Below are 23,199 nucleotides of genomic sequence, written 5' to 3' on the forward strand. Positions count from 1 at the left end.
TTTTCTATTTGCTCAATATTTTTCCTGGTGGTTATTCTTCTTTTCTTCCTCTCCTACCTTCTCTTGCTTTAAGTATTTTTTAGCATTGCACTTTACTTGCTTTACTGAATTTTTAGCTCTTCTACTTTGTATTAATATTTAGTGTTGCTCTATGGATTACCAGTAGTTTCCTTAACATATCACAATACACTTAGAGTTAATATTGTAACACTTCATATAAAATGTAAGTACCTTAAAAACAGCTTGATTCCATTAACCCTACACTGTCCTCTGTGCTAGTGTTGTCATATTTTGTGTAATTACATACATTATGAACCACATAACATGTTATTGTTTTAAAAAATGACCGGGTGTCTTTTGTTGTTTCATAGTTTTCATTCTCTGCTGAATTTCCCTAGTTGTTCAATCATTATGACAATCTTTGTCTTTATGTCCTTGAACACAATTATTATAATTGCTTTAAAGCCTTTGTCTGCTAATTCCAATATCTTGGTTATCTTAGTGTCTGTTTCTGTTGGCTGATTTTTTTTCTTTTGATGACGGGTCATGTTTCCTTCTTCTCTGAATATCTCATAACGTGTTTACTATTTTTTAGCTATTATAGATAGCACATGGTAGGGAATTTGAATTATGTCATCTTTCTTTCAAAAGAGTTAAGTTTTATCCTGGTGGGCAAATCACCAGAGGCTCTTTTGATCCTTTCCAGCTTGGACTTGTCTTTTACTAGAGCTGGGCATTTCAATACTGTCCTTTGTTCTAGGGTGTGGCCTTGCACTCTAGGGTATGGGTCTTACTTCTCCTAAGGCATGGGCTTTCTGAGGTCTCAGCTGCAGTGCTCAGCAGGGTTCTTCTATTCTGGCTGAGCTGGAACTGCAGTGTTTCCCAGCACTGTGTGGTGTCTGGTATTTCCATTTTCTTGGCCCCATGGCAGCAGTCTCATCTTGTACACACACAGTCAAACCCTTGGCCAAAGACCTGTGGAAAACCTTCATTTCTGCTCCTATCCCCAACCTCCCCACATATGACCCTCTCTCTGATAGCCTACTTTAGAAATTCCAGCAGCTTTAGCAGCCTTAAACTCTGATATCTGCCTCGTCAGCTAAGCTTAGCTATATCTCCTTGTGCTGCAGCTGGGAAACTGTTCCCAGGCAGAAAAGCTGGAGAAATTGTGTGGTGATTATGGGGTTTACTTTATGTGTTTCCCTTCTCAAGATCATAGTTCTTCCATTAGTCAAAAGATTTGTCTTACATCCTTTTAGTTTTAGTTTAGTTTTATAGTTGTTTACAAAAAGAGGGAAAGCGTTACTCTAGCATGGGTGAAAGTGACTTATTATTGACTATTATAGGACAGAGTAACCATGGGAGGGTGTAAGACTTGTAGACCCTCATGATACACATCCATAAATTGAGATTTAACTAGAAGTGTGAGTTCAGGAGCAAGAGAAACTATCATCTGGATGCTATACCTACTGGTAGTATAACCTTGGGTATGTTACTTAACCTCTCTGTTTCTCAGTTTCTCTTATCTTGCCTTATCTTTAAGGTGAGGTATTTCAATAATATCTACGTAATAAAGATTAAATGGGTTAATATTTTAAATAAATTTATCACAGTTCAATATTCAATAAATATTAACCATTATTATTATTATTATTCCATGGTACATTGCTAATGGACATTTCCATCACTGAGCCCATTCCACTGAAAATGAAGGCCACAAAAATAAGAGAGAAAGCCACTGAAGCCAGAAACTAGAAGCAAATAAACCTAGAAGAGAAGGGAGAGACCATCAGACACCACATGTCTTGCCATGTGACAAAGGAGTCCAGTTATTGTCTGATGATGCCTTAACTTGGACATATTCACAGCCTTACAACTGTAAGCTCGTAGGGTAATAAATCCCCATTGTTGAAAGCCAATCCATTTCTGGTATACTGCATTTCGGCAGCTTTAGTGAACTAAAACATCCTGTTTAGTCCAAAGGTTTGAGCGCAGCCACCTCTGCCCTCACCCCAGCTGGGCCCAGGGAAGGGAATATAACACAAGCTCGGTCAACCCACTGTCTCCTTGACTAGAATGATTGACTCGGGGATGGACATGAGCTCAAACTGGGTCCATTAAAGTCCTCTTTGAAATTTATCCAGTATTTTCAGGAAGGAGAGTCTTTCTATCTTTCTGGGATTGTGTAAACGGGACATGGTTTGTGGCTGCCAGTGGTAAGGGGTGGAGTTGGAATTTCACCTGGAAGTCTGACTCCAGAGTCTGTCATCCTCTTTAACTTCTATGCTTACCTGGATCAGAGATATTGAAATACAAGCTGGAAGGAACCATGGCTTACATGTCATCCAGTCAGGGCCCCACATAGGGAAGTGGAGTATAACGTGGGAAGCTTTATCAAAATCCACATGATTGGGATGGACCTTAGATGCATTGAGTCAGAATCCTGTAAAGTGGCATTACAGACCATGTTGCGTTCAGCAAACACTCACTCTCCCCTAGCCCACTTCCTGCAGAAAGCATGTTCATCCCTCTCTCATTGATGAAGGCCTTGGACAAATGACTTGCTTTGGACAATGGAATAAAGGTAGAAAAGAGAGAGTACAAGGCTCTAAGAAGACTGTGTGCTTCCACCAGGTGTTTTGTGCTTCTTCCCTTCACTGTGACAAGGCCTAGATAGAATTTCAGAATGAGAAGATATGTGGAACAGTCTTGAACCCTACCCGTAGCTAGTTGCACAGCAGCACCACCTGACCTCAGCACATACAAACCCAGGGCAGCCCGGCAGAGCCAAGAATCAAGGTAGCTGACCTATGACTAAAAATCTCAGTTATTTTGGGAATGTTCATTGCAGCAGCAAAAGCTGACTGATGATAGGTGATAGGGTGGGGGAGTTTCCTTGAGTGACAAAGCTCCCCTCCCTCTCTCCTTGATAAAGAACATTTGTGAGTGTAAGGAGCAGAGGTTTGAGGCCAATCCAGGTCTGAATCTTGAACGGGTTTATTAGCCTAGTTGAGTTTCAGTGTCTTAATCTATAAAATGGTCTCTCTTGAGTTTTGACATTAAATAAGATAATTGACGTAAAGCCCATAGCTGTGCAGAAGACATACAAGTTGTGTCTGTGTCCCCCCTGGGTATGAGGCAAGGGCAGGGAGAGACACTTGGCGAGAGAATAAATGAATGACAAAGGAATGAATTTTCCAAATTGGAGTCCTCACTCAACAGAGCACTCAGAAGTCTGCACATCCTCCTGTACCTGTTGTCTTCATCACTGCTGGTTCCTTCTTTGGTTACTAACTTGTCTTGATAGTCTTCCCCTCTGGGCAGGGTCTGAGAAGGTTCACTCAGCTTCAAGCATGGATCCTAAGACAAAAACAATCGCAAGATGGGATTAAATAAAGTCTATCCTACCTGTTTCAACCTGGGTTTACTCAATAGGAGGACAAAAGAGAAAGCGTACCCATTTAATTTCCTATCACTCACAGCTTGCAGGCTGGGATGACAAAGCCTAGCACAGTGCCTGGCTTATGAGCAGTGCCAGCCTGAACTTTGTGCCTGACTGCTCAGTCTACAAGGTGCTTCACACAGTGGAGGAAACTAAAACAAGAAAGTCTCACCATCAGTCAATGACAGGAATGGGATATTCAATCAGACTGTCTCACTCTGGGGCCTGAATTCTTAACCACTTCCCAATACCGTCTTCCCTGTATAATCCACCAACAGTGGTTCTTGCCATGGGACTCTTGGGAGGATCAGAGTGCCAGCACACAGCCAGGGGTAAGTGTTAGCAACTGCTAGTATTGTATCCATTTTACAGATGGTAGACCGCTACTTCTCATCATGTAGGATCAGGAAACATGGAAACTGAAGAATAACCAGAAGCACTGGTTAGAGAAGATGGAAACCATGAGTTAACATTGAGGCTTCTGAATTTTCTATGAATTGAACTTGTTCTTGCTATCATTCTCCACTTCCTGCAGAGTTATAGGGATGAAAATTACCTTATTTTGATATATCTACTAGTCACAGTGACCACCACCTATGGAAAACAATGATGAGCTAGGCACAGATGTGTTGGCTGTTTGATTCCATTCCATTACAATAAATTGCAGCCCCAGGTTTTCCACTAACTAGTTGCATGATCTTGACCCAGGCTCTTCTTTTTTCTGAACTGGGGTTTCATCAACTGTAAAATGAAAGGTTAGCTGAGATCTATGGTTTTCAAACTGTGTTCCAGATACCCTCTTGGTCCTTGGGGACCCTTAGGGATGGGAAAGGACAGAGCTGAGGCTGGTGGGTGTGGCCTTTATCCTTGACTTAAAATCATACTGTTTCTCCTCTAAGGGGACACCAATGTCAAGGTCAACGATGATCTCCACATTGCCAAATGCAAAGGTCAATTTCTGGGCCTCAGCTAATGTGACTTCTCAGCAGAAATGTTTTATGTCTCCTTCCTTCATATACCATTCTCTTACTTGGGTTCCATGCATCCCCCATGTCTACATTTCCTTCTCTCTCACCAGCTGGCTCCTTTTTGGTCTTCTCAACTAAAGCCTCCTCCTCTCCTGCTTCAGGCCTCAGACCTCTCCTCTTTCATTTCTCACTCCCTAGAGTCTCATCTAGTTGTCCCACACCATTAAATGCCACATGGATATTGATGATAAAAAAAAAATCTGTTTTATATTTCAAATCTTTCCCCCAAAGTCTGGACTAGCATGTCCAGGCATCACTGGGATCACTTGGATGTTTAATAAGTTTCCAAAAACTGAACTCTTGGTCTTACCTCCTCCAACACTAAGCATGCTCCCACCTCAGGGTCTTCACAATGACTGTTCTCTTTGCCCCAAATGTACTTCCCTCTGACAGTTGCATGCTTTGCTTTCTCACTTCACTCACCTCAACCAGGGAAGAGACCTTCCTGGTTTAAAGGTCAGCCTCTAGTACTAGGGTAGCCTGTATTTAAATGCTGGTTCTTCTATTTACTAATGATGCAGCCTTAGGAAAATTACTTAGGCTGTCATGGAGGTTAAATGAATGAATAAATGCAAAGTTCTTGGAACAGTATTTGGTAATCAGCACCAAAATTAATATTGCCTAGGATAATTATTTGCTGATCACTTTCTCTAACATACCAATCCCACTCTCTTTTCTCCATCTGGCTTTATGTTTTCTTTGCAAGATGTATAAGGCTTTGGCATTAATCACTTCCGTTTAATCATCTGTTTCCTTCACTCATTTTTCATGGGAAGTCTATAGTGCATATGAGATGGAGAGTATACTGTGTGTGTGTAGTGGGGGGAATACAAAGATGCTATAGATCAAAAGTTATAAATCTTGTAGCCAGTAACTGAGAACCTTCAGTATGGTCATTTTTCATAGCCTGAATCCTCTCTCTTTCCTGTACCTAACTGGAAACTAAAGTCAAGCTGGCTGACATGCCAATGGCTACAGGGCCTACATTTGCCTGCTAGTTTCTGGCTTTGGGTATTTGGGTATTTTGGACATCTCAGATTCCCAGAAAGCTCTTTCAGACAAGGATCATTTCACAGTCCAAGCAAGACAGTTTTGTGAGTCACCTGTTATAAATATGTGTTCTGTATAATCCTGGGGAAATTCTCTAGCAGGAGTCTAGAATCAGAGGAGGCTCAAAAATGCTAGCAGGGCTGATGGACCTGGAGAAATCCCCCAGCTCCCAGCTACGCTGCATCAGTCTGTTCACACCCATTATCTCGTGGATGCTTACAACTCCACGAGGTAGGCTAGAAAGACACTGCTGGCCTTGCTCCACAGATGGGCAACTAAAGAGCAGGGAAGTCCAGTGATGTGTCTAGGGTGACACCAGGACTGGAACCCCAGGTTGTCTGACTCTGGTCATCTTTCCGTGTCACTGCAGTGGTACTCAGCTGTGCCATGAGAACACAATCACCAGCCACGAGCATTTTATGCAAATGTGCTGCTGAGAAGTTTCTGCAAAAGACTCCCACAATCCACCTGACAGATGAGGTCTGTTGAACTTTCCCCACATCAACAGGAAGGTGAACTCAGTGGTCCTTTCTGTTTCCATCCACCTGTTTCCAGCGCCCAGGACACCAGACAGGACTATCCTGAGTTTCCCACCCTAAGTTCACACCCTCCTGGGTTCCCCATCTGGAATTCTGCTCAGGTTCAGCTCAGTGCTCTTTCCAGTGCCGTAGTGGTTTGGGTATGAATCGTGTGCATAGAAAAATAAATAGCTCTGCCTTGCCTCCAAGCCACCCACTGCAAAACCTCCTCCTCACTCCTCCAAGGCAAATGGCTGGGGATTTTAAACACACGTTCATATTAAGTCTTCAACTTTAATCCTCCATGCTTTGAACCGCTTCCATATTGTTTCCATTTTAAAAGAACACCTATGCCCAAGAAACCTCCTAGAGGGTAATATTCAAAGTCATTCTCAAGCTCAGCTGACGATCTTTCAATGTGAGCATTAGGTACATTTTAATAACAGAACACCTAATATAATCAGGGTTTTGCTGAAATGATTACAGGGGATGGTGATAAATACTATAAAGTCACCTTACATTTATAAAATCTCAAAAACAGTTTTGAAAAGTGCCTTCACATGACTTCTGCTCAGTACCACAAATCTCTGAGGTCTGGAGGGCAGGAAATATTGCTACCATCTTACTAACAAGACACAGCATAGATTTGTGGCTTAGAGCACAGGCCCTGGTGGCACTCTTTGAGCCTCAATTTCCCTCTCTGTGAAATAAGTATAATGATATAATACCTACCTTGCTAAATGAGTTAATACCACCTACATCAGAGAGTTTATATGAAGTGTAAATGAATATATATATATATATATAGCATCTGAAATGGCATCTGGCATTCTTAGTATTGTAGACATGACCTTTCCCATGTATAAATACTTGCTGGGTCCAGTGGTATGCGCTTTTTAAACTTTCCTGGGCATGGCTGCCAAAATGCCTTCTGCTAAGGTTATTCTAATGCACACTCCTCCAGACAGCCCACATGGGTACCTGTTAACCAAAGCCTTGCCAACACAGTGAGTCACACAACTTTTTGAACCTTGCCAATCTGATCAGAGAAAACTGATAATGTAGTTCAAACAGTTTTTGCAAGCCAACTGTGTACCGGCCAAACGAGTTGAGACTCTGCCTAGGCCCTGGAGATCCAAAGTTGTGGAAAAGTTCCCAGGCTAGTTCAGATGGATGTGGGAACAAACAAACAGCGTGGGAATCGTCACAGGGACACAGGTCACGGGGCACACCGGTCTTCAGGCTTTGTGGTTTGGAGACTCCGTGGCTGATTTGCTGGTGGATCAGGGACCCCAGAATAGGCTGTCAGAGGGCACCTCCCCACAGGTGTTACTGCTGGTTTGGATGCTATGCATTTAAGTTTGTCAAGAGTCAGCGGTTTCAGTTTATGTACTTAGTTGTTCTGCCACAGCATTTCAGTGACTCAGAAGAGATATAAATGACAACACCAGTGGAGAGTGGACTTTTCACGCTGCCCACAGAACATGCAGAGAGCACTGCCCCGCCCAGGTGTGGCTGTGTCCTCACCCAAGTTAACTGGAACCTCACAGGACCTTCTGTCCTAGTTTCTCGTGGCCGGTCTCCTTGGTTCTTTCAGATCTGGCATCGTTTTATTCATTGGTTTCCATAAAGCCATTTCTACTCTTGGTAATTCTGTAGGAAAGTTTTTTTGGGGGGAAGATGCTATTGGTGCCTAGTTTACATTGAACTGAGGACAGAGAAGGGTAGTTTTCATAGCTGCTCCTGCCTGCACCCTCTCCAGAAGGAAATGGAGAATCATTTGTAGAATCAATACCCAGGTTGTTTTCGTCAACAGATATTGATGAGTGCTGTCACCACACAAGGTGGCTGGGTTGGATGCCAGTCCCTGAGAAGCTCAAATTTAAATGGAGAAATAAAAACCAATAAGCTGGTATGATAAGGGCTGTGATAATGGCAGGAAGGTTCTCATGCAGCTCAGATGGGCAACTAGGAGGAGTGTTCTTCCCGGGAGGCCCAGCAAGGTTAAGGAGGAGAGGTGACATTAACAGACAAGTGGCTACTAATTTCTTAAGTAACATATTATCCTGAGATGTCCCACGTTGTCCTCAGGCCATTCGGTGCTAGGGTGGTGGGTCTGGTGTGAGTTGAAGGGTCTGGTTCCATCTGATTTGGGACAAGGCAGGCTGCCCTAGAGATTTCACTGCATGGAGAAGGTATTCCTGTCATCCAGCTGAGGTTCTCCAGAGTTTAGGGCAGGGGAAGAAAGAGCTCTACTCTAGGGTTAAGATGCAGGTTCCACCCCAGTGCTACCTCATTTGCTTGCGGAACACAGGCAAGTCCTGTAAGTTGAGATCAGTTTCCTCCTAACATTTACTATGTGCCAGTCACAAGTGCTTTACATGTGTTAATACCTTGGGGGTGGTTATGAAGCTCTAGTGAAGGCATAAATGGGAAACGTATTCTACAACTGACCAGGCATCACACAAACATGAATTATTCAAATCCACCGTCCACTCAATTTTTAGCTCATTTTACCCCACTAAGTTTGCAGGTAAGCATGGTTCATCACAGTGGAGAGTGTCGCGGAGACTGCTGGCAGGAGCAAAGCATGAGCCCTGGAAGAATGGGGCTCACTGGAGAGACACTGCAGTTGCTGGGGTCACTCAGGTGCACGGGAAATGGGGTGAGAAAAGATCGAGGGTGAGGCAGTGAGATGCAGACTCAGATCCTTGGGGTTTTCCCACCTGGGGTTGGCAGTGAACTGAAAATTTAGGGAAGCATAAAAACACCAGTGGGTTTTTGGTGGCCCCAGCTGCAGAGGTTAAGAGGGCAGCTGGAATGGAAGGGGATCAAGTGTCATTCAAGTCAGGATGTTCAAGCACCAACTCAAGGGAATTATTTACACTTCCGACATCACTCATGCCGTGGATCCCAACAGTATGCCTACTGTGTGTCAGATGGAGAGTTGGAACCAGTTTCTGCCCTGCAGGAGTGACCCTAAAAGGGCAGCCTATTGTGGAGGGGTTATTGTGGCAGTAAATGAGGTCACAGAGGTGGGAAGCCCGTGGCCGGGGGGGACATTATTCCTATTGGGGTTCATGCTGGGCAGAATGCAAGACCCTGCTCTAATTCAGTGCCTCCTTTCCCTGCTGGGCAGGCTGCCCCCAGACGGGGAGAGAAGATTAATCTGACAAGCCTTGTTCTCTCTCAGACCACGTGGGCAATTACTCAGAACTCTATTTTCTCCGCAGTTTTTGCCACTGGATTTTGTGGGGACCTTTCTCAGATATTTTGGCAGGAGGGAAATAAAGGAGCCCATTACCATCAGCATGTGTCACCAGGGACTGGTAAGTGCTGACATGGAGAAGAGAAATATTCTTCATCAAAGCAGACAAAGCCAGAGGTTACCTGGGTCTCTAAAATGCTGCCGCGTTGGCAGTCTCGTTCCAGAGACCTGTCCTCGGCTCTCTGGGGACGCACCTTATTTTGTTGGATAAATTCCTCCAGCCTTATAACCTAAAACCGAAAGAAAGGAACATTAGGCAATGAAAAGTCCTAACGCTTGGATGTGGTCATTAATCTAGGGACCAATTCTCAGTTCGGGAGAAAATACCCCAGAAGGCACATTCCAAAAGTGCTTCCAGAAACGGCATTTCTAATTAGCTGGCTGTTTAATCTTTCCAGAAAAAGATGAGCCTGACAAGAACCCGGTATTTCAGACTTTCCCTTGAATTATTTAAAGGATCTGGATTATTTAATTAGATCTGGAGGGTAGTTTTTAGTCGTTTTCATATCATTCCTGGAAGGCCACCCTATTGCTTTTGAAACATGGTTACTTGGTAAAGAAAAGGACCAATATTGAAGAATTGTACAGATAAAATGTGAGAAGAATGGCTAGCAGGTGCTATTACATTGTAAAGCCTTGATTCCAATTACTAATAAATAACTAAACAGCCTGTCTTCCCTCCTCCTCCAGACTTTGAGGAGGATAAGCCTAATAACCATAAAGGAAACTCAGACACCAACTAACACACTTACATAGAAAATCTAGTATTTGTTAGGCACCATACACAGTATAAGGAAGGCAAAGGAGGGACAGAGTGACAGTAAGATAGTAACATAATAAAACATGGCCCCTGCCTTTAAAGAGCCATCATTTACAGGGAGACAGACCCATGTTCCTAACCAAAGCAACATTTAACAGAGGAACATACAAAATAACAGCAGCTACTGTTTATGGTGCATTCACTGTATATGCTAAACACAGACCTCGGCATTTTACATCATTAACTTCTTTAATCTTTACAAAAACCACTAGGAGGTACTACTGCAGAAAATTTACAGCAATAAATTCTGCTCAGGGTTGCCCAGAACAGACTTCAGGACACTGAAGGATGAATAGGAGTCTGCCAGTGCCGAAGGTGGGAAAGGACATTCCAGGCAGCAGGAACCACAGGTGCAACAGCAGAGGTAGGATATGATGAGTGTGAAGACGGAAGGGAGTTCCATGTGGGGGGAACCCAGCAGACGGAGTGGGAGGAGAGGAGGACTGAGGAATAATGCTGGCAAGTTAGGTTAGGCCCAAATTGTGAAAAAAAAAAAAAAACACCCCAAATTAGGGATTAAAGATTTTAGGGAAGAAGGAGTTGGGGGCCTCGAACAGATTGGGGTTTAGGAACATCAGTTCTGGAATTAGCTGGCCGAGAGAGAACATGGGGGCAAGGAGGTCATCAGCAGACTCTTGCAAGATATCACACAATATCACATAAAAGTAGCAAGGAGAACATCCTCTTGGCTTTATATAATGAATATTTGGGGACAAAATATTAAAAGATCATGATATTCTCCTTACATTGCATCGTGCTCAGGTTTATGAAATATTCAAATGAGCCCTGTGCAATTATTTATATAACATCTACAAAAAAAAATGTAGACAAGCTAGTCTGAAGATCTTGTCCCAGGCATTAGGGTAGAAAGAAGGGAGGCAAAAGGGAGGCTTAAGTGATAGGACCCAAACAACATGGCAACTGCTTGGGCATGGAGAAACTAGGGTGAGACTGGGAGAGGAGACAGAGGAGAGTGTAGTCCCTGATGACCCTTCTATTCTAGTTTACGTAAATGAGCAGACAGATAATAACACCATTAGATAGAAAGAATCGAGGAAGAAGAGCAGGGCTGAGAGCCTAAGTCCATGTGACAACCTCTTGGTCACACCTTGCAATCTGTAAGCACCTAAATCCTGAATGAGCCTTGGCCATCAAAGAGGCAACCTGCTATATCAGAGGCAGCACTGGCATAATGGTTGAGAGTAAGAGCTTTAGAGCCACAATACTTAAGAGTTGTCATCCAAGATCTGCTACTTATTAAATGTGTGTCTTTGGGAAAGTAATTTACCTTCTCTGTGCCTGGTTTCTCATTTATCAACAGAGCTAATGGTACTGCTGGCGACTGAATCATGTACTCCATGAAAGACATGTTCAAGTATGAATCTGTGTTCCTGGGAGTATGAACCCATTTGTAAATAGGACTGTGCTGGTTTGAAAGGAAGTATGCCCCCTAGAAAATCCATGTTTTAATCAAAATCCCATTTCATAAAGGTAGAATAATCCTTATTCAATACTGTATGTTTGAAACTGTAATCAGATCATCTCCCTGGATGATGAGATTTACTCAAGAGTGGTTGTTAAACTGGATTAGGTGATGACATGTCTCCACTCATTTGGGTGGGTCTTCATTGGTTTATTGGAGTCCTATAAAGAGAAAACATTTGGGAGAATGGGAGATTCAGAGAGAGCAGCACCACGAAGCACAGTCCAGGAGCCAGCGATCTTTGGAGATGAAGAAGGAAAACACCTCCCGGGGAGCTTCATGAAACCGGAAGCCAGGAGAGAAAGCTAGCAGATGACGCAGTGTTCGCCATGTGCCCTTCCAGCTGAGAAGCCCTGAGTGTGTTCGCCATGTGCCTTCTCACTTGGGAGAGAAACCCTGAACTTCATCAGCCTTCTTGAGCCAAGGTATCTTTCCCTGGATGCCTTTGATTGGACATTTCTATAGACTTGTTTTAACTGGGGCATTTTCTCGGCCTTAGAACTGTAAACTAGCAACTCATTAAATTCGCCTTTTTAATAGCCATTCCATTTCTGGTATATTGCATTCCGGCAGCTAGCAAACTAGAACAAGGACCATTGAAGGTTATGGACTCATTTGTGAACAGGGTCTTTGAAGACCCATTTCAGACGAGGTCAAATTGAATCAGGGTGGGCCTTAATTGGTATGACCAGAGATTTTACGAAGAGGGGAAATTTGACACAGTCGTCAGTAGAAGTCGGTGGATATCAGAAGAGGAAAGGCCAGAGGGAGATGCCATGTGGCACAAGATTGAGGGAAAGCCATCCCCAGAACGTGACAGACTTTGAAGAAAGCATGACCTTGCCAATTCCCTGATTTTGAACTTCTGGCCTCTAAAACCACGAACCAATCATTTCTGTTGGTTAAGCCCACCAGTTGTGATTGTCAGGATTAAGAGAGTTAATACACATGAACTGCTCAGACAGCACCTTAGCTAGAGTTAGTGATGAGCAAAGGCTAGTCATTGCTCTTTTTAAAGAAGGGTTCCCAGGAGCATTCACACCAATTATCACGTGATGGCCCTGGCAGCCCTGGCACCCCACTCTGTCAGAAGAATGACGTGGCTGGTCACAAATACATGCAGAAAACCTCTCTGAGCTCTGCAGTGGAATGACTCAGGCACAGTGAAAAGACTGGTAGCATGGCTCAACAGGAAGGGAGTGAGGGAGGGAAGGGGAAGGGGGAAGAAGAGGAAGGAAGAGAATGAGAGTGGGGAGGAGGGAAGAAGGAAGGAAGAAGAAATGGTTTCTTTGCTGTGCAGCCCCTCCTCGGGCTGGAATGGAACAGAAGGCTCTTGAGCAGACTTTCTACCAAGACCCCTACCTCTGTTTACCAAGTCTAAGGCATACGTATATATATCTATGCATTGAAAAAGGGTTAGATAGGATTATGATTAAACCTGAGTACTCACCACTCAAATAAAGAAATAACATATCAAAATAGAGCTGCAGCCCCTGTGCTCCTCCGTACTCCATCCTCTCCACCCTCATCCAGAAAGAAACGCTGGTCCAAATTTGGTTGTATTCTCATGCATGTCTTTAGATTTATCTCTGTGTATATACATCCACATACATATATGGATTTTTCTTTTTGCATGAGCCTCTGTACTCTTAAACTATCCCTAGCAGACTGTGGTGCAAGGCCAGGGACGAGGAGCTGGTTTCATGGGCTTGTGAAAGTATGGTAGATGTAGTCGTCTTGTGGAGGGAATGAGGGAGGGCTAATCAGGCTCTGAACTGGCTCTGTTTCCAGCCCCTTCCACTAGTTGTCCTCCCCAGTATCATGGTCAACAACTCTTTTAAGCTTTTGAGCTTGGCCTGGTATGGGCAGGTGGGCCATGTGAAGCAGCCACTATTGTCCAACTAGTCTACGGCCCTTCTACCCCCCTTGCCTTCCTCCATCATGGAATCTGGAAAGCTAAATACTGGCTTTCCCAGGCTGCCTTGCAGCAAGAGGTGGCCACATGGCACAAATATTGCCACTGAGAATAGAAGTCCCCTGGAGGAGTCTGAGAAAGTGTGCTCTCCTGATGGAGCAGGCAGGCCTGACCATGACTGCCCCACCCCATTCTTCCTGCCTCAGGTTTGGACATGATGAGTAGAGCGGTGGCAGTCATTTTAAAGCTTGAAGGAAACTAGGCCCACTTCTCTGTCAGGTTTGCAGTAAGGCTCGTGTCTAGAGCCCACGGTATTGTTGGAGGCCCATGAAAATGTTTTTATTTCTTTTAATATCACAAGGAAAAAATCCAACCTGGATTACATTCACCTTTATACCAATGTAGTCCTAAAATAAAATTTTAAATCTTGCTTTTGATAAAGGAAGTGGCCCACAAAGACAAAGTGCCGGGCAGGCCATGGTGGCTCAGCAGGTAAGAATGCTTGCCTGCCATGCCCGAGGACCCAGGTTCGAGGACCCAGGTTCGATTCCTGGTGCCTGCCCATGTAAAAAAGAAAAAAAAAAGAAAAAAAAAAAAAAGAAAAAAGTGCCTAAGCCCACAAAAGTGGAAAGATCAGGAGAATCACAAATTCATCAGTCCTGACATAATTTAGCCACGGCACCAATACCAGCAGCCGCCTGCTTTCACATGAGACATTAGACCCCTCTTTGTTTAAACTTCCAAAATCAGGCTGTTATTTACAGCTAAATTCATTTGTCTGGAGGCAGTCTTCTTGTCTGGACAGTATTTTCTTTTCTTTCTGCCAAGGATGCTGCAGGTAAGGAGGTCAGGGCATCTTGGTTGACTAGAAACTCCCAAGCACTGCATTTTTTCAGGACTTACCTCAAGCAGAGAATTCTGGAGCTTCACATTTAGAGCCACTTTTTCTTCTTCCAGCTGCTTTATTTCATTTTCTGATTTTCTCCTCACTTCCTCCAACTGTGCTTCCACTTCCTAAATGATGATTAAAGAATTAACCACTAGGTCAGGAAGACATAGATGCAACAGTTACTTATTCACATCTTGCTTCTTATTCCCAAAGGGAGTCAAAAGTAGCTTACAGAGGTCATAAAATACTGTAAAAAACAAATTTAGAAATAAATGAGAAGGCAAAAAGAAAGTGTTAAATTCATACCATGAAATTTGATATATGTGAGGGAGAGGGGATAGGGCAGACCCTTGGCTTCAAAATTTCTGGCGTCAAATACGAAAAGAGAATTCTCATCATTGACAAAGTTCTCAACATCCCATGCATCAAAAAGCCAACTACATTCTTAGATGCAAGAAAATATTATAAGCAGCATCCATACATGTGAAGCAATGTCGTGCACAGGGCTGTCTTCCACTGTCCCTCACCACGGCCTGTTAACCTCAGCACAAAGCAGATCCAGATAAAGGAACATTCCGGAAAACATGTGTTGGGTGTGGCTGCCTTTAGCTGTGTGACCTTGTACACCTTTCTTGACCTCTCTGTGAATCATTGTGTTCCATGCTTAGCACAGTTCCTGGCACACAGTAAGGGCTCATTAAATAATAAGTGCTACTATTATTTTTACAGGTACATAAGTTTTCCAATCTGACTTAATTGCTGGGAAAATTTGCAAGTATACAGAAGATTGGATGAAAATTCTGTTGCTCTTAGATAGATATTGGATCATTCATTCACCCAACAAATATCTATTGAGATCTACCACGTGTCAGGTACTGTTTTCAGAGATGGAGATACAAAAGAGACAAAATCCCTACTCACCAGGAGCTTGCATTTGAGTAAAAGAGACAGGCAGCAATCAAGGTCATTAAGTACAATTTGGTAAGCTCCTGTTGGATGGAGACGAGGGCAAAGGAAAAACGATAAAATAGGGAAAGAGACTGTGGTTTGGAGCTGCATATACCCCAGAAAGACATGTTCTTAATCTCAATCCATTCCTATGGTGTGAACCCACTCTAAGTAGAATCTTTTTTTTTTTTTTTAATTTTATTTTAAAGCAGTTTTATTGAGATATACTCACACACTATACAATCTATCCAAAGCACACAATCCATGGCTTGCAGTATATTCACAGAGTTGTGATTCATCACCACAATGAATTTTAGAACACTTTTCATTACTCTGTAAAGAAAAACCCCAAAACCCTTAAACTCCCTCATTAGTGACAGTTTGCTTTGGTACCTTTGTCAGAAAGAATGAAAGAACATTAAAATATTAGCGTTAACTATAGTCCACTGTTTACAGCAGGTGTATTTTTTCCTATATACCACCTGATTGTTACCTTGTAATAGCAATGCACATTTGCTCTAGCTCATGGAAGAACATTCTTATATTTGTACTCTTACCTACCTTCATCATCCACAACAGCATTCCCTGTGTTATACAGTCCCATGTTTTATCCCCTAGCTTTCCTTCTAGTGACATATGTGACCTTAAACTTCCTCTTCAAACCACAATCACAGGCACAATTCAGTGCTGTTAATTACACACACAATAATATGCTACATCACCACTATCCACCTCCAAACATCTACAATCAACCAATTAAAAATCCTACACAAATTAAGCATCAACTCCTCATTCTTTACCCTCATTCTATCTTTGGCAGTGACCTATATTCTAGATTTTAACTCTGAGCTTGTTTATTATAATTAGACCATTTAGTGAGATCATACAATATTTTCCCCTTTAATACTATTGCATGGTATTTGTCTTGAGCAGCCCAGGAAAACTAAAACAGGGGCTATGGTGGGAGTGGGGGTGGGTGGGTGGGGCTGTTAAAATTAGATAGGTTGGCCAGAGAAGTCCTCTGGAGAAAATTACTCGAGAAAAAAATTTGTTGTGGTAACACATATATATAACACAAAGTTTGCTATTTTAACTATTTTTTGTTTGTACAATGCAGTGGTGTTAATTACACCTACAATGTCATTACCATCACTTACCATCTATTACCAAATATTTTCATTCCTCCTGTTCTAGTTTGCTAGCTTCCAGAATGCAACACACCAGAGATGGATTGGCTTTTAATAAAAGGGGATTTATTTTGTTAGTTCTTCAGAGGAAAGGCAGCTAACTTTCCACTGAGGTTCGTTCTTACGTGGGAAGGCACAGGATGGTCTCTGCTGGCCTTCTCTCCAGGCCTCTGGGTTCCAACATCTTTCCCTGGGGCGATTTCTTTCTGCATCTCCAAAGGCCTGGGCTGAGCTGCGAGTGCTGAGATGAGGTATACTGAGCTGCTTGGGCTGTGCTACGTTGTGTTCTCTCATTTAAGCACCAGCCAATTAAGTCAAACATCATTCACTGCATACATCTGAATGCAGATGTAATTAGCAACAGATGAGGTTCACGTACCACTGGCTCATGGCCACAGCAACAGAACTAGGTGCCTTCACCTGGCCAAGTTGACATGAATCTAACTACCACAGGTTCCAATTCAGACAACATGACTTTTGAGTGTAGACCTGTATTAAATGTGGGGCCTAGCCATGTAGATTTCTGATTTCTGATCCTAGGATCTGCAGAGATCTAGTCTGTTTGAAGGACAGAGAGGAGGCCACTGTGGCTGAAGACGAGTAAATGAGTGGAGGAGTGAGAGGGGGTGAGGTTAGAGGGGCAAGGGGAAGATCACATAAATCGTCAAAAGTTAGAGACTGACAAGTGAGCATGAGCCATTCAATGGTTGGACAAGAAGTGCCATTATCCAACTTAAATTTTAACAAAATCACTCAGGTTTCCATATCAAGGATACCCTTGTGGTGGGGGGTAGAGGGGGTTCGGGAGGAGTGGGGAAATTCTGGACCTATTTTGAATGGAGAGTTGAAAAGAGAGGAATCAAGGATGACAGCAAGGTTTCACCTGAGCCTGTCATTAACTAAGACAGAGAAGATGGAGGAAGGAACAGGTTTAGGTGCAGTACAAGAACCTTGTTTTGGACAAGTAGGCTGTTGGATATATGGGCCTGAAGTCAGGGGACAGTTCTGGGCTGAAGGCACAAATTTTGGAGTCACCAACCCCTAGAAGTTATTTTAAGGCATGAGTTGGAATGAGAAAAGCTAGGGAGAGAAAATAAAGGCAAAGAGAAGAGGTTCATGAACCCAGACTTGCTAAATTCCAGCATTTCCTACGAATCTGAGTCTTTGGAGCACGGTTCTTTTGTTTTGCCAATAGAGTATGGACCTATATGCTTTGAGAGGAGATGGACATAACAGCAGCTAACACTTACTGAGGATTTACCATTTGCTGGGCTTTTTTTTTTTTCTTAGCAGCTTAAAACAAGGCACATTGGAAAAAAAGGGCAGGTAACAGCGGCTCAGTGGCAGAATTCTCACCTGCCATGCTGGAGACCTGGGTTTGATTCCCAGAGCCTGCCCATGCCAAAAACAAACAAACAAACAAAGAGTACATTTATTATCTCATAGATTCTGGGGGTTCAGGGATCCAAGGATGGCATAGTAGCTCTGCAAGACTGCAATCAAATTTGGGGGTTTGATTAAGAGTTCAACATCAAGCTCTCACATTGTTGGTCATGCTGATTAATTCGGCAAGGAATTAATTTTTCCTTGCAGCTGTAGGACTCATGACAACCTACTTCTTCAAAGACTTAAAGGAGAAAAAGACTCTAAAAAGTCTGCTTTGCTGGGCATTTTGCATGTATCAGCTCTTTGATCCTATAACAACCCTATAAGCTTTTATTAAATCTCATTATTCAGATGAAGAAATGAAGCTTCAAGATGTTAAATGACTTGCTCAAGGTCATGCAACCAGGAGTGAAGATTTGAACTCAGGTATGGATGAGTGCCCTGTTGTGCTTCTTCTCTGCCTTCTTAAGGAAAATGGGCCACCTAGTGCAGACAAATGCCTGAGTGGAAGCTCTTTGCACCCCTGCTAGAGGAAAGCTGAGGGATTCCACTGTAGGCAGGTCTGAGATGAACCCCAAAGTGACGAAGTTGGAGGTCCAACCTGCAGGAACCAGAGCCATGCTCTATTTCAGAGGAGTGGGGTGCACTCGAGCAGACATAAAGGAATGTGAGAGGCAAAGGCTTGTCTGAGTGGGGCTGATCTGAGGTCAGAGTGAAACCTGTCATTCACTCATTCATGCATTCATTCAAAAAACTGATATTTACTAAACATCTAATGTACGTTTGTATCATGAAAGGGCTGGGAACGGAGTCAGTGGTGTGCTGGCCAATATTCAATGGCCAGCTTTCCAAAAAGTTAAAAAACAATAAACTAGCCTGTAGTATTTGTTGATTTCCATGGTGTAAGTACTCCTACCATGTCGATTTCAAGCTACACAGTTATATCACTGTGCACAGAGTTGGGAAGAAAGGCCAGTGGAGAGATGCACAGTAAAGAGGCCATCACAATGCAGTGAAGTAGTTCTATGCCAAGGCAGGTACTGTATAGGGGTGCTGTGTGATCAGACAACAGCATCACTAGGCAAGACAGGAAAGAATTGTGGGAGCTAGTGGTGTTCAAACTGAGACCTACTGGGTAAGCAGGAACTAGACAGGTGGCTTTGGGAGTGGGAAGGAGAGTGTTCCCAGTTAAGGGAATGCTACGCACGAAGGCCCAGAAGAGAAAGAACATGTAATGAATGAAGAACTAAAGGAAAATATGGCTGGAGGGGAGAGGTGGGGGATAAGGCTGGAGAGGAAAATAGGAATCCAACCCTGTAAGGTTGAATAAACCATGTTAAGGGATTTCAACTATACTGTGAAGATGACGAAGGGCCGAGGGGAGTCTGAAACCAAAGTTGAGTTTTTAGAAGATTGGCCTGGATTGGAGACTGGATTAGATGAAGTTGAGAAACTGTAGCTGCCTGGATTAGCATGGTAGCAGTGAGGGGAGAGGGAACTGGACCAATTTCAGGTCCGGTGAAGAAGCAGAATTAATAGATTAGATGAATGGTTCAAAGTAAGGGTGGGAGAGAAGTTATACTTGGATCCTGGGTTTCTGGCTTGAGCATCTGAAAAGATTGTCTGGATGACTCTTTTACACTTTCCATGGGGTCAAGCCCAGGCCAAGTGAGTGACCCTTGGCACTGTCCCCAGGACCAATCATTTAAAAGATTGACACAGGTAGGCTGTAAGGTTCCCGAGACTAGACACTGAGCACACTCACGGTCTCTCCAGTAAATCTGTGATCCTCCTTTGCAGGGCTTGTTGCTTTTGAAGAGTTCATTTTTTAGAGACAAGATATAAATGATCCTCTTGTTCCAAGCAAGTTAACTTAGGTAACCTTTAGAAGTAGGTTCATCTCTTCAGCAAAAATTCTGATTTTTTACGTCATTCATTACCAAGCAGAAAGTTCTAGTTAATATGTCTACTGGCACAGACACTCACTAACTCTGCCAAGGCTTGTTCACTGTACCAGCACAGTGAAAATCCCCTGAGATAAAGATGATCAATGTAAAGGAATGGCTCTTTCTAATTCCATACTGCATAACGCCCGAGGGTATGTATAATCAATCAGCTTCACTTGTTGCTTTGACAAATGAACCTAAAATGAAAAAAAAATCCCTTCACAGATGGAAATAGCTGATTCTAGCAGCACATTTTAGCATCAGTAACCTCCATCTTCTGTGCAGAATAACGTGGTGTGCTGTCAGAAAACACAGTTCTGTGTCACTGGAGAATACAGATGAAAAGGAAGCATGCCCATTTCCAGCTCAGCTCAAAGTAACGTGAGGATTCCAACAGCAAGCTTTAATATTCTCCTAGCTCAGGTGAAGAGAAAAAACAACTACAAAGTCAAGAACATGAGGAGAAACGGCACTGAGGCATCCAAATATGTAAATTCTTGCGTCCCAGACGCGGAAGAGGGTTCCATTAATTCCCAGAATTCGCAGAGTAATTTCACAAACTCTTTACACTTAATTCTCATAATACCCAGGCAAACAGGCTTTCTCGAACCCATTTTACACAGAGGAAATCCCCCTATATAAGAGGTAAAAGCAAGACCCACACCCGTTTTCTGCTTCCCTGTCCAAATGGTCCCACAATTATGGGTAATTCAAGAAAAAATACTGGTAACCAGCACATGAAGGAGCCACTGTGAGAGGAATAACAACTGAGCAGCCACAGAGGATTACCAGGCAGCGAGTTCAGCTGGGGTTTTAAAAGAAAGCATGTTAAATTTCTTCATGAAGAAAATTATTTATAGGAGTAAGCATTTCATAGTGCAGAAATACTTATCCAGGAAAAAGCCTAATGGGCCATTCAGAATGAATTATTAACAACTCGGGCAATTCTGCAGACACCAAGAAGGGTTATACCTCTGCAGTAGGGTTAAAGTAGCACTAGAGCAAGGACTACTCAAGACACATCCTAAAAAATCTTAAACTCAAACCTGGGAAGGATTGAACTGACATGAAAGTAATTTAACTGCCTGCCAAAATAAAAGTTAGCACTCCTAAAAGGAATACAACAAAATCCCAACTTTCAATAATTTAACACTCTCAATGTCTAGCACCCAATCAAAATTTACTAGACATGCAAAAATTAAAAAAAAAAAAAAGCAGGAATGTGATTCATAACCAGGAGAAAAAGTAGTCAATGAAAAAAGACCCAAAAATGACATTAAAAATTACAGAATATGCTCAAAAAGTTAAAGGAAAATATGAACATAATGAAAAAAAATGTACACTATAAAAAAGAATTAAATGGAAAATAGAGCTGAGAAGTATGACAATGGGAATGAAAAATTTACTACATGGGGTTAAAAGATTAGATGATAAAGAAGAAAAGATAGTATAGATACTATGATAGAAACTGAATCCAAACTGAAGCACAGAGAGACAAGAAGGCTGAATATAAATGAACAGAACCTCAATGACCTGTGAGAATATCACGGGAGGCACAAGGAAAAACCGAAGAAATAATTTTGGATAAAAAAGGATAAATTCAGGGTGCACAGATAGTTCAGTGGTTAGAATGCCCGCCTTTCATTCGGGAGACCTGGGTTCAATCCCGGACCATGCACCTGCCAAAAAAAGGATAAATTCACAGGTCTAAGGAAGTCAATGAAACCCAAGCAGAATAAGCACAAAGAAATACTTCATCATATCATAACCCAAATTGTTGAAAACCAGTAATAAGGAGAAAATCTAAAAAGCAGTCAGAGAATAAGAGACATCTTCTGCATGAGGAAAAACCAGATTGAGCGGCTGCTGATTTCTTCATTACAAGTGTAGTCCTTGCTATAGTGCTACTTCAGCCAGAAAAAGGTAAATGACATCTTTAAAGAGCTGAAAGGAAGACAAATTGCCAATCTAGAATTCTATATTCAGTAGACTATCCTTCAAAAATCTAAACAAACAAAAACATTTTCAGACTAATAGAAGCCAAGACACTTTGCTCTGAGTAGTTTTATCCTACATGAAATGTTAGAGGAATTTCTTCAGGTCAAAGGAAAATGAGCCCCAGTGGATACTTGACTCTACCAAAGTGTGGAAATGGTAAATACATAGGAGAATATAAAAGATTTTGTTTCCATTTTTTACATTTCCCCAAAAGGCAGCTGACTGTTTAAGCAAATAGAAAACAAGGTCCTGTGTATTTTACAACTTATATAGAAGTAAAAGGTGTTGACAACAACTGCACAAAAGATGGGGGAATACATGGAAATGTATCATTACAAGGTTAATGTTTGCGAAGTGATACTATCTGAAGATAGACTGTGATAAACTAAAGATGCATATTTTAAATGTTAAAGCAACCAATCCCCCAAAAAGGCACAGCTAGCTAGAAGTAAAAACCTAAAATTGTGGAATTGTAACCCACACCAAACTCTGAAATCTGTTCTAAAACTAATTGCACTGTGCTTTGAAATTTACTGTTTTTTGTATATATGTTATTTTTCACAAAAAATGAAAAAAAAGTTGATTGTGATGCTAAAAAAGTATTTATTCCTTCTAGCCTCCAAAGTTCTGGAGCAGCCAGAAGGAAAAAATCTGAGATGATGGTATGATCATGATTACTTGCTGAAGAGTGCTTTGGAAATTATTGCTTTTTTCTTTCTTTGCTTTGTATATATGTTATATTAGACAATTTAAAAAGTTTCAAAAAAGGCATAGCTAATAAGTCAATATTAGAGATACAATACAAATACTCCCCAAATACAAATACAATACAACACAAAGACTCCCCAAATACTCAGTAAATCCAAAATATATAGCAAAAGATGAAAAAAGAAAAGAGAACAGATGTGGCGAGTAGAAAAAACAGCAAGATGGCAAACTTAAAGCCAGCCATATTTGTAATTGCATTGTATGCAAATGGCCTGAAACCCATCAAAAAGTAATAAAAATTAATTAAAAAGTAATAGAATAAGTATAACAAATAATAGTAATAAAAATAAGACCCAACTATATGGTGTCTATCTTGACAAAAGCACTTTAAATAGAAAGACACAGGCAAGTTATAAGTAAAAGGATGGATTAAAATAGACCATGCAGGTCCCACTGATGTGAACGGACATTCGAGAATAAACTTGAAATATGTCATTGGTAACAGAGTTCAGCAGGAGTTAGAAACAGGGTAAGACAATGGGTAATTGAAGCTGAAGGGATACAGACTGTGCAACAGGACTAGATACAAAAACTCAAAAATGGACAGCACAAT

At 42.1% G+C, this 23,199-nt stretch overlaps 1 protein-coding gene across 1 annotated transcript in view; it reads right to left on the reverse strand.

Annotated features, from left to right (window-relative positions):
- FAM184B (family with sequence similarity 184 member B) overlaps positions 1 to 23,199 on the reverse strand; it is a 162,644-nt gene that overhangs the window by 39,017 nt on the left and 100,428 nt on the right. Inside the window, exons 6-8 of the mRNA XM_077137121.1 lie at positions 14,428 to 14,538; positions 9,429 to 9,536; positions 3,254 to 3,360 (exon numbers count right to left, since the gene is read on the reverse strand). Coding sequence (XP_076993236.1) covers positions 3,254 to 3,360; positions 9,429 to 9,536; positions 14,428 to 14,538 — 326 coding nt within the window. The remainder of the gene's footprint in view (positions 1 to 3,253; positions 3,361 to 9,428; positions 9,537 to 14,427; positions 14,539 to 23,199) is intronic.

The sequence above is a fragment of the Tamandua tetradactyla genome, chromosome 19 (assembly GCF_023851605.1).
Source record: "Tamandua tetradactyla isolate mTamTet1 chromosome 19, mTamTet1.pri, whole genome shotgun sequence".
Lineage (NCBI taxonomy): Eukaryota > Metazoa > Chordata > Mammalia > Pilosa > Myrmecophagidae > Tamandua > Tamandua tetradactyla.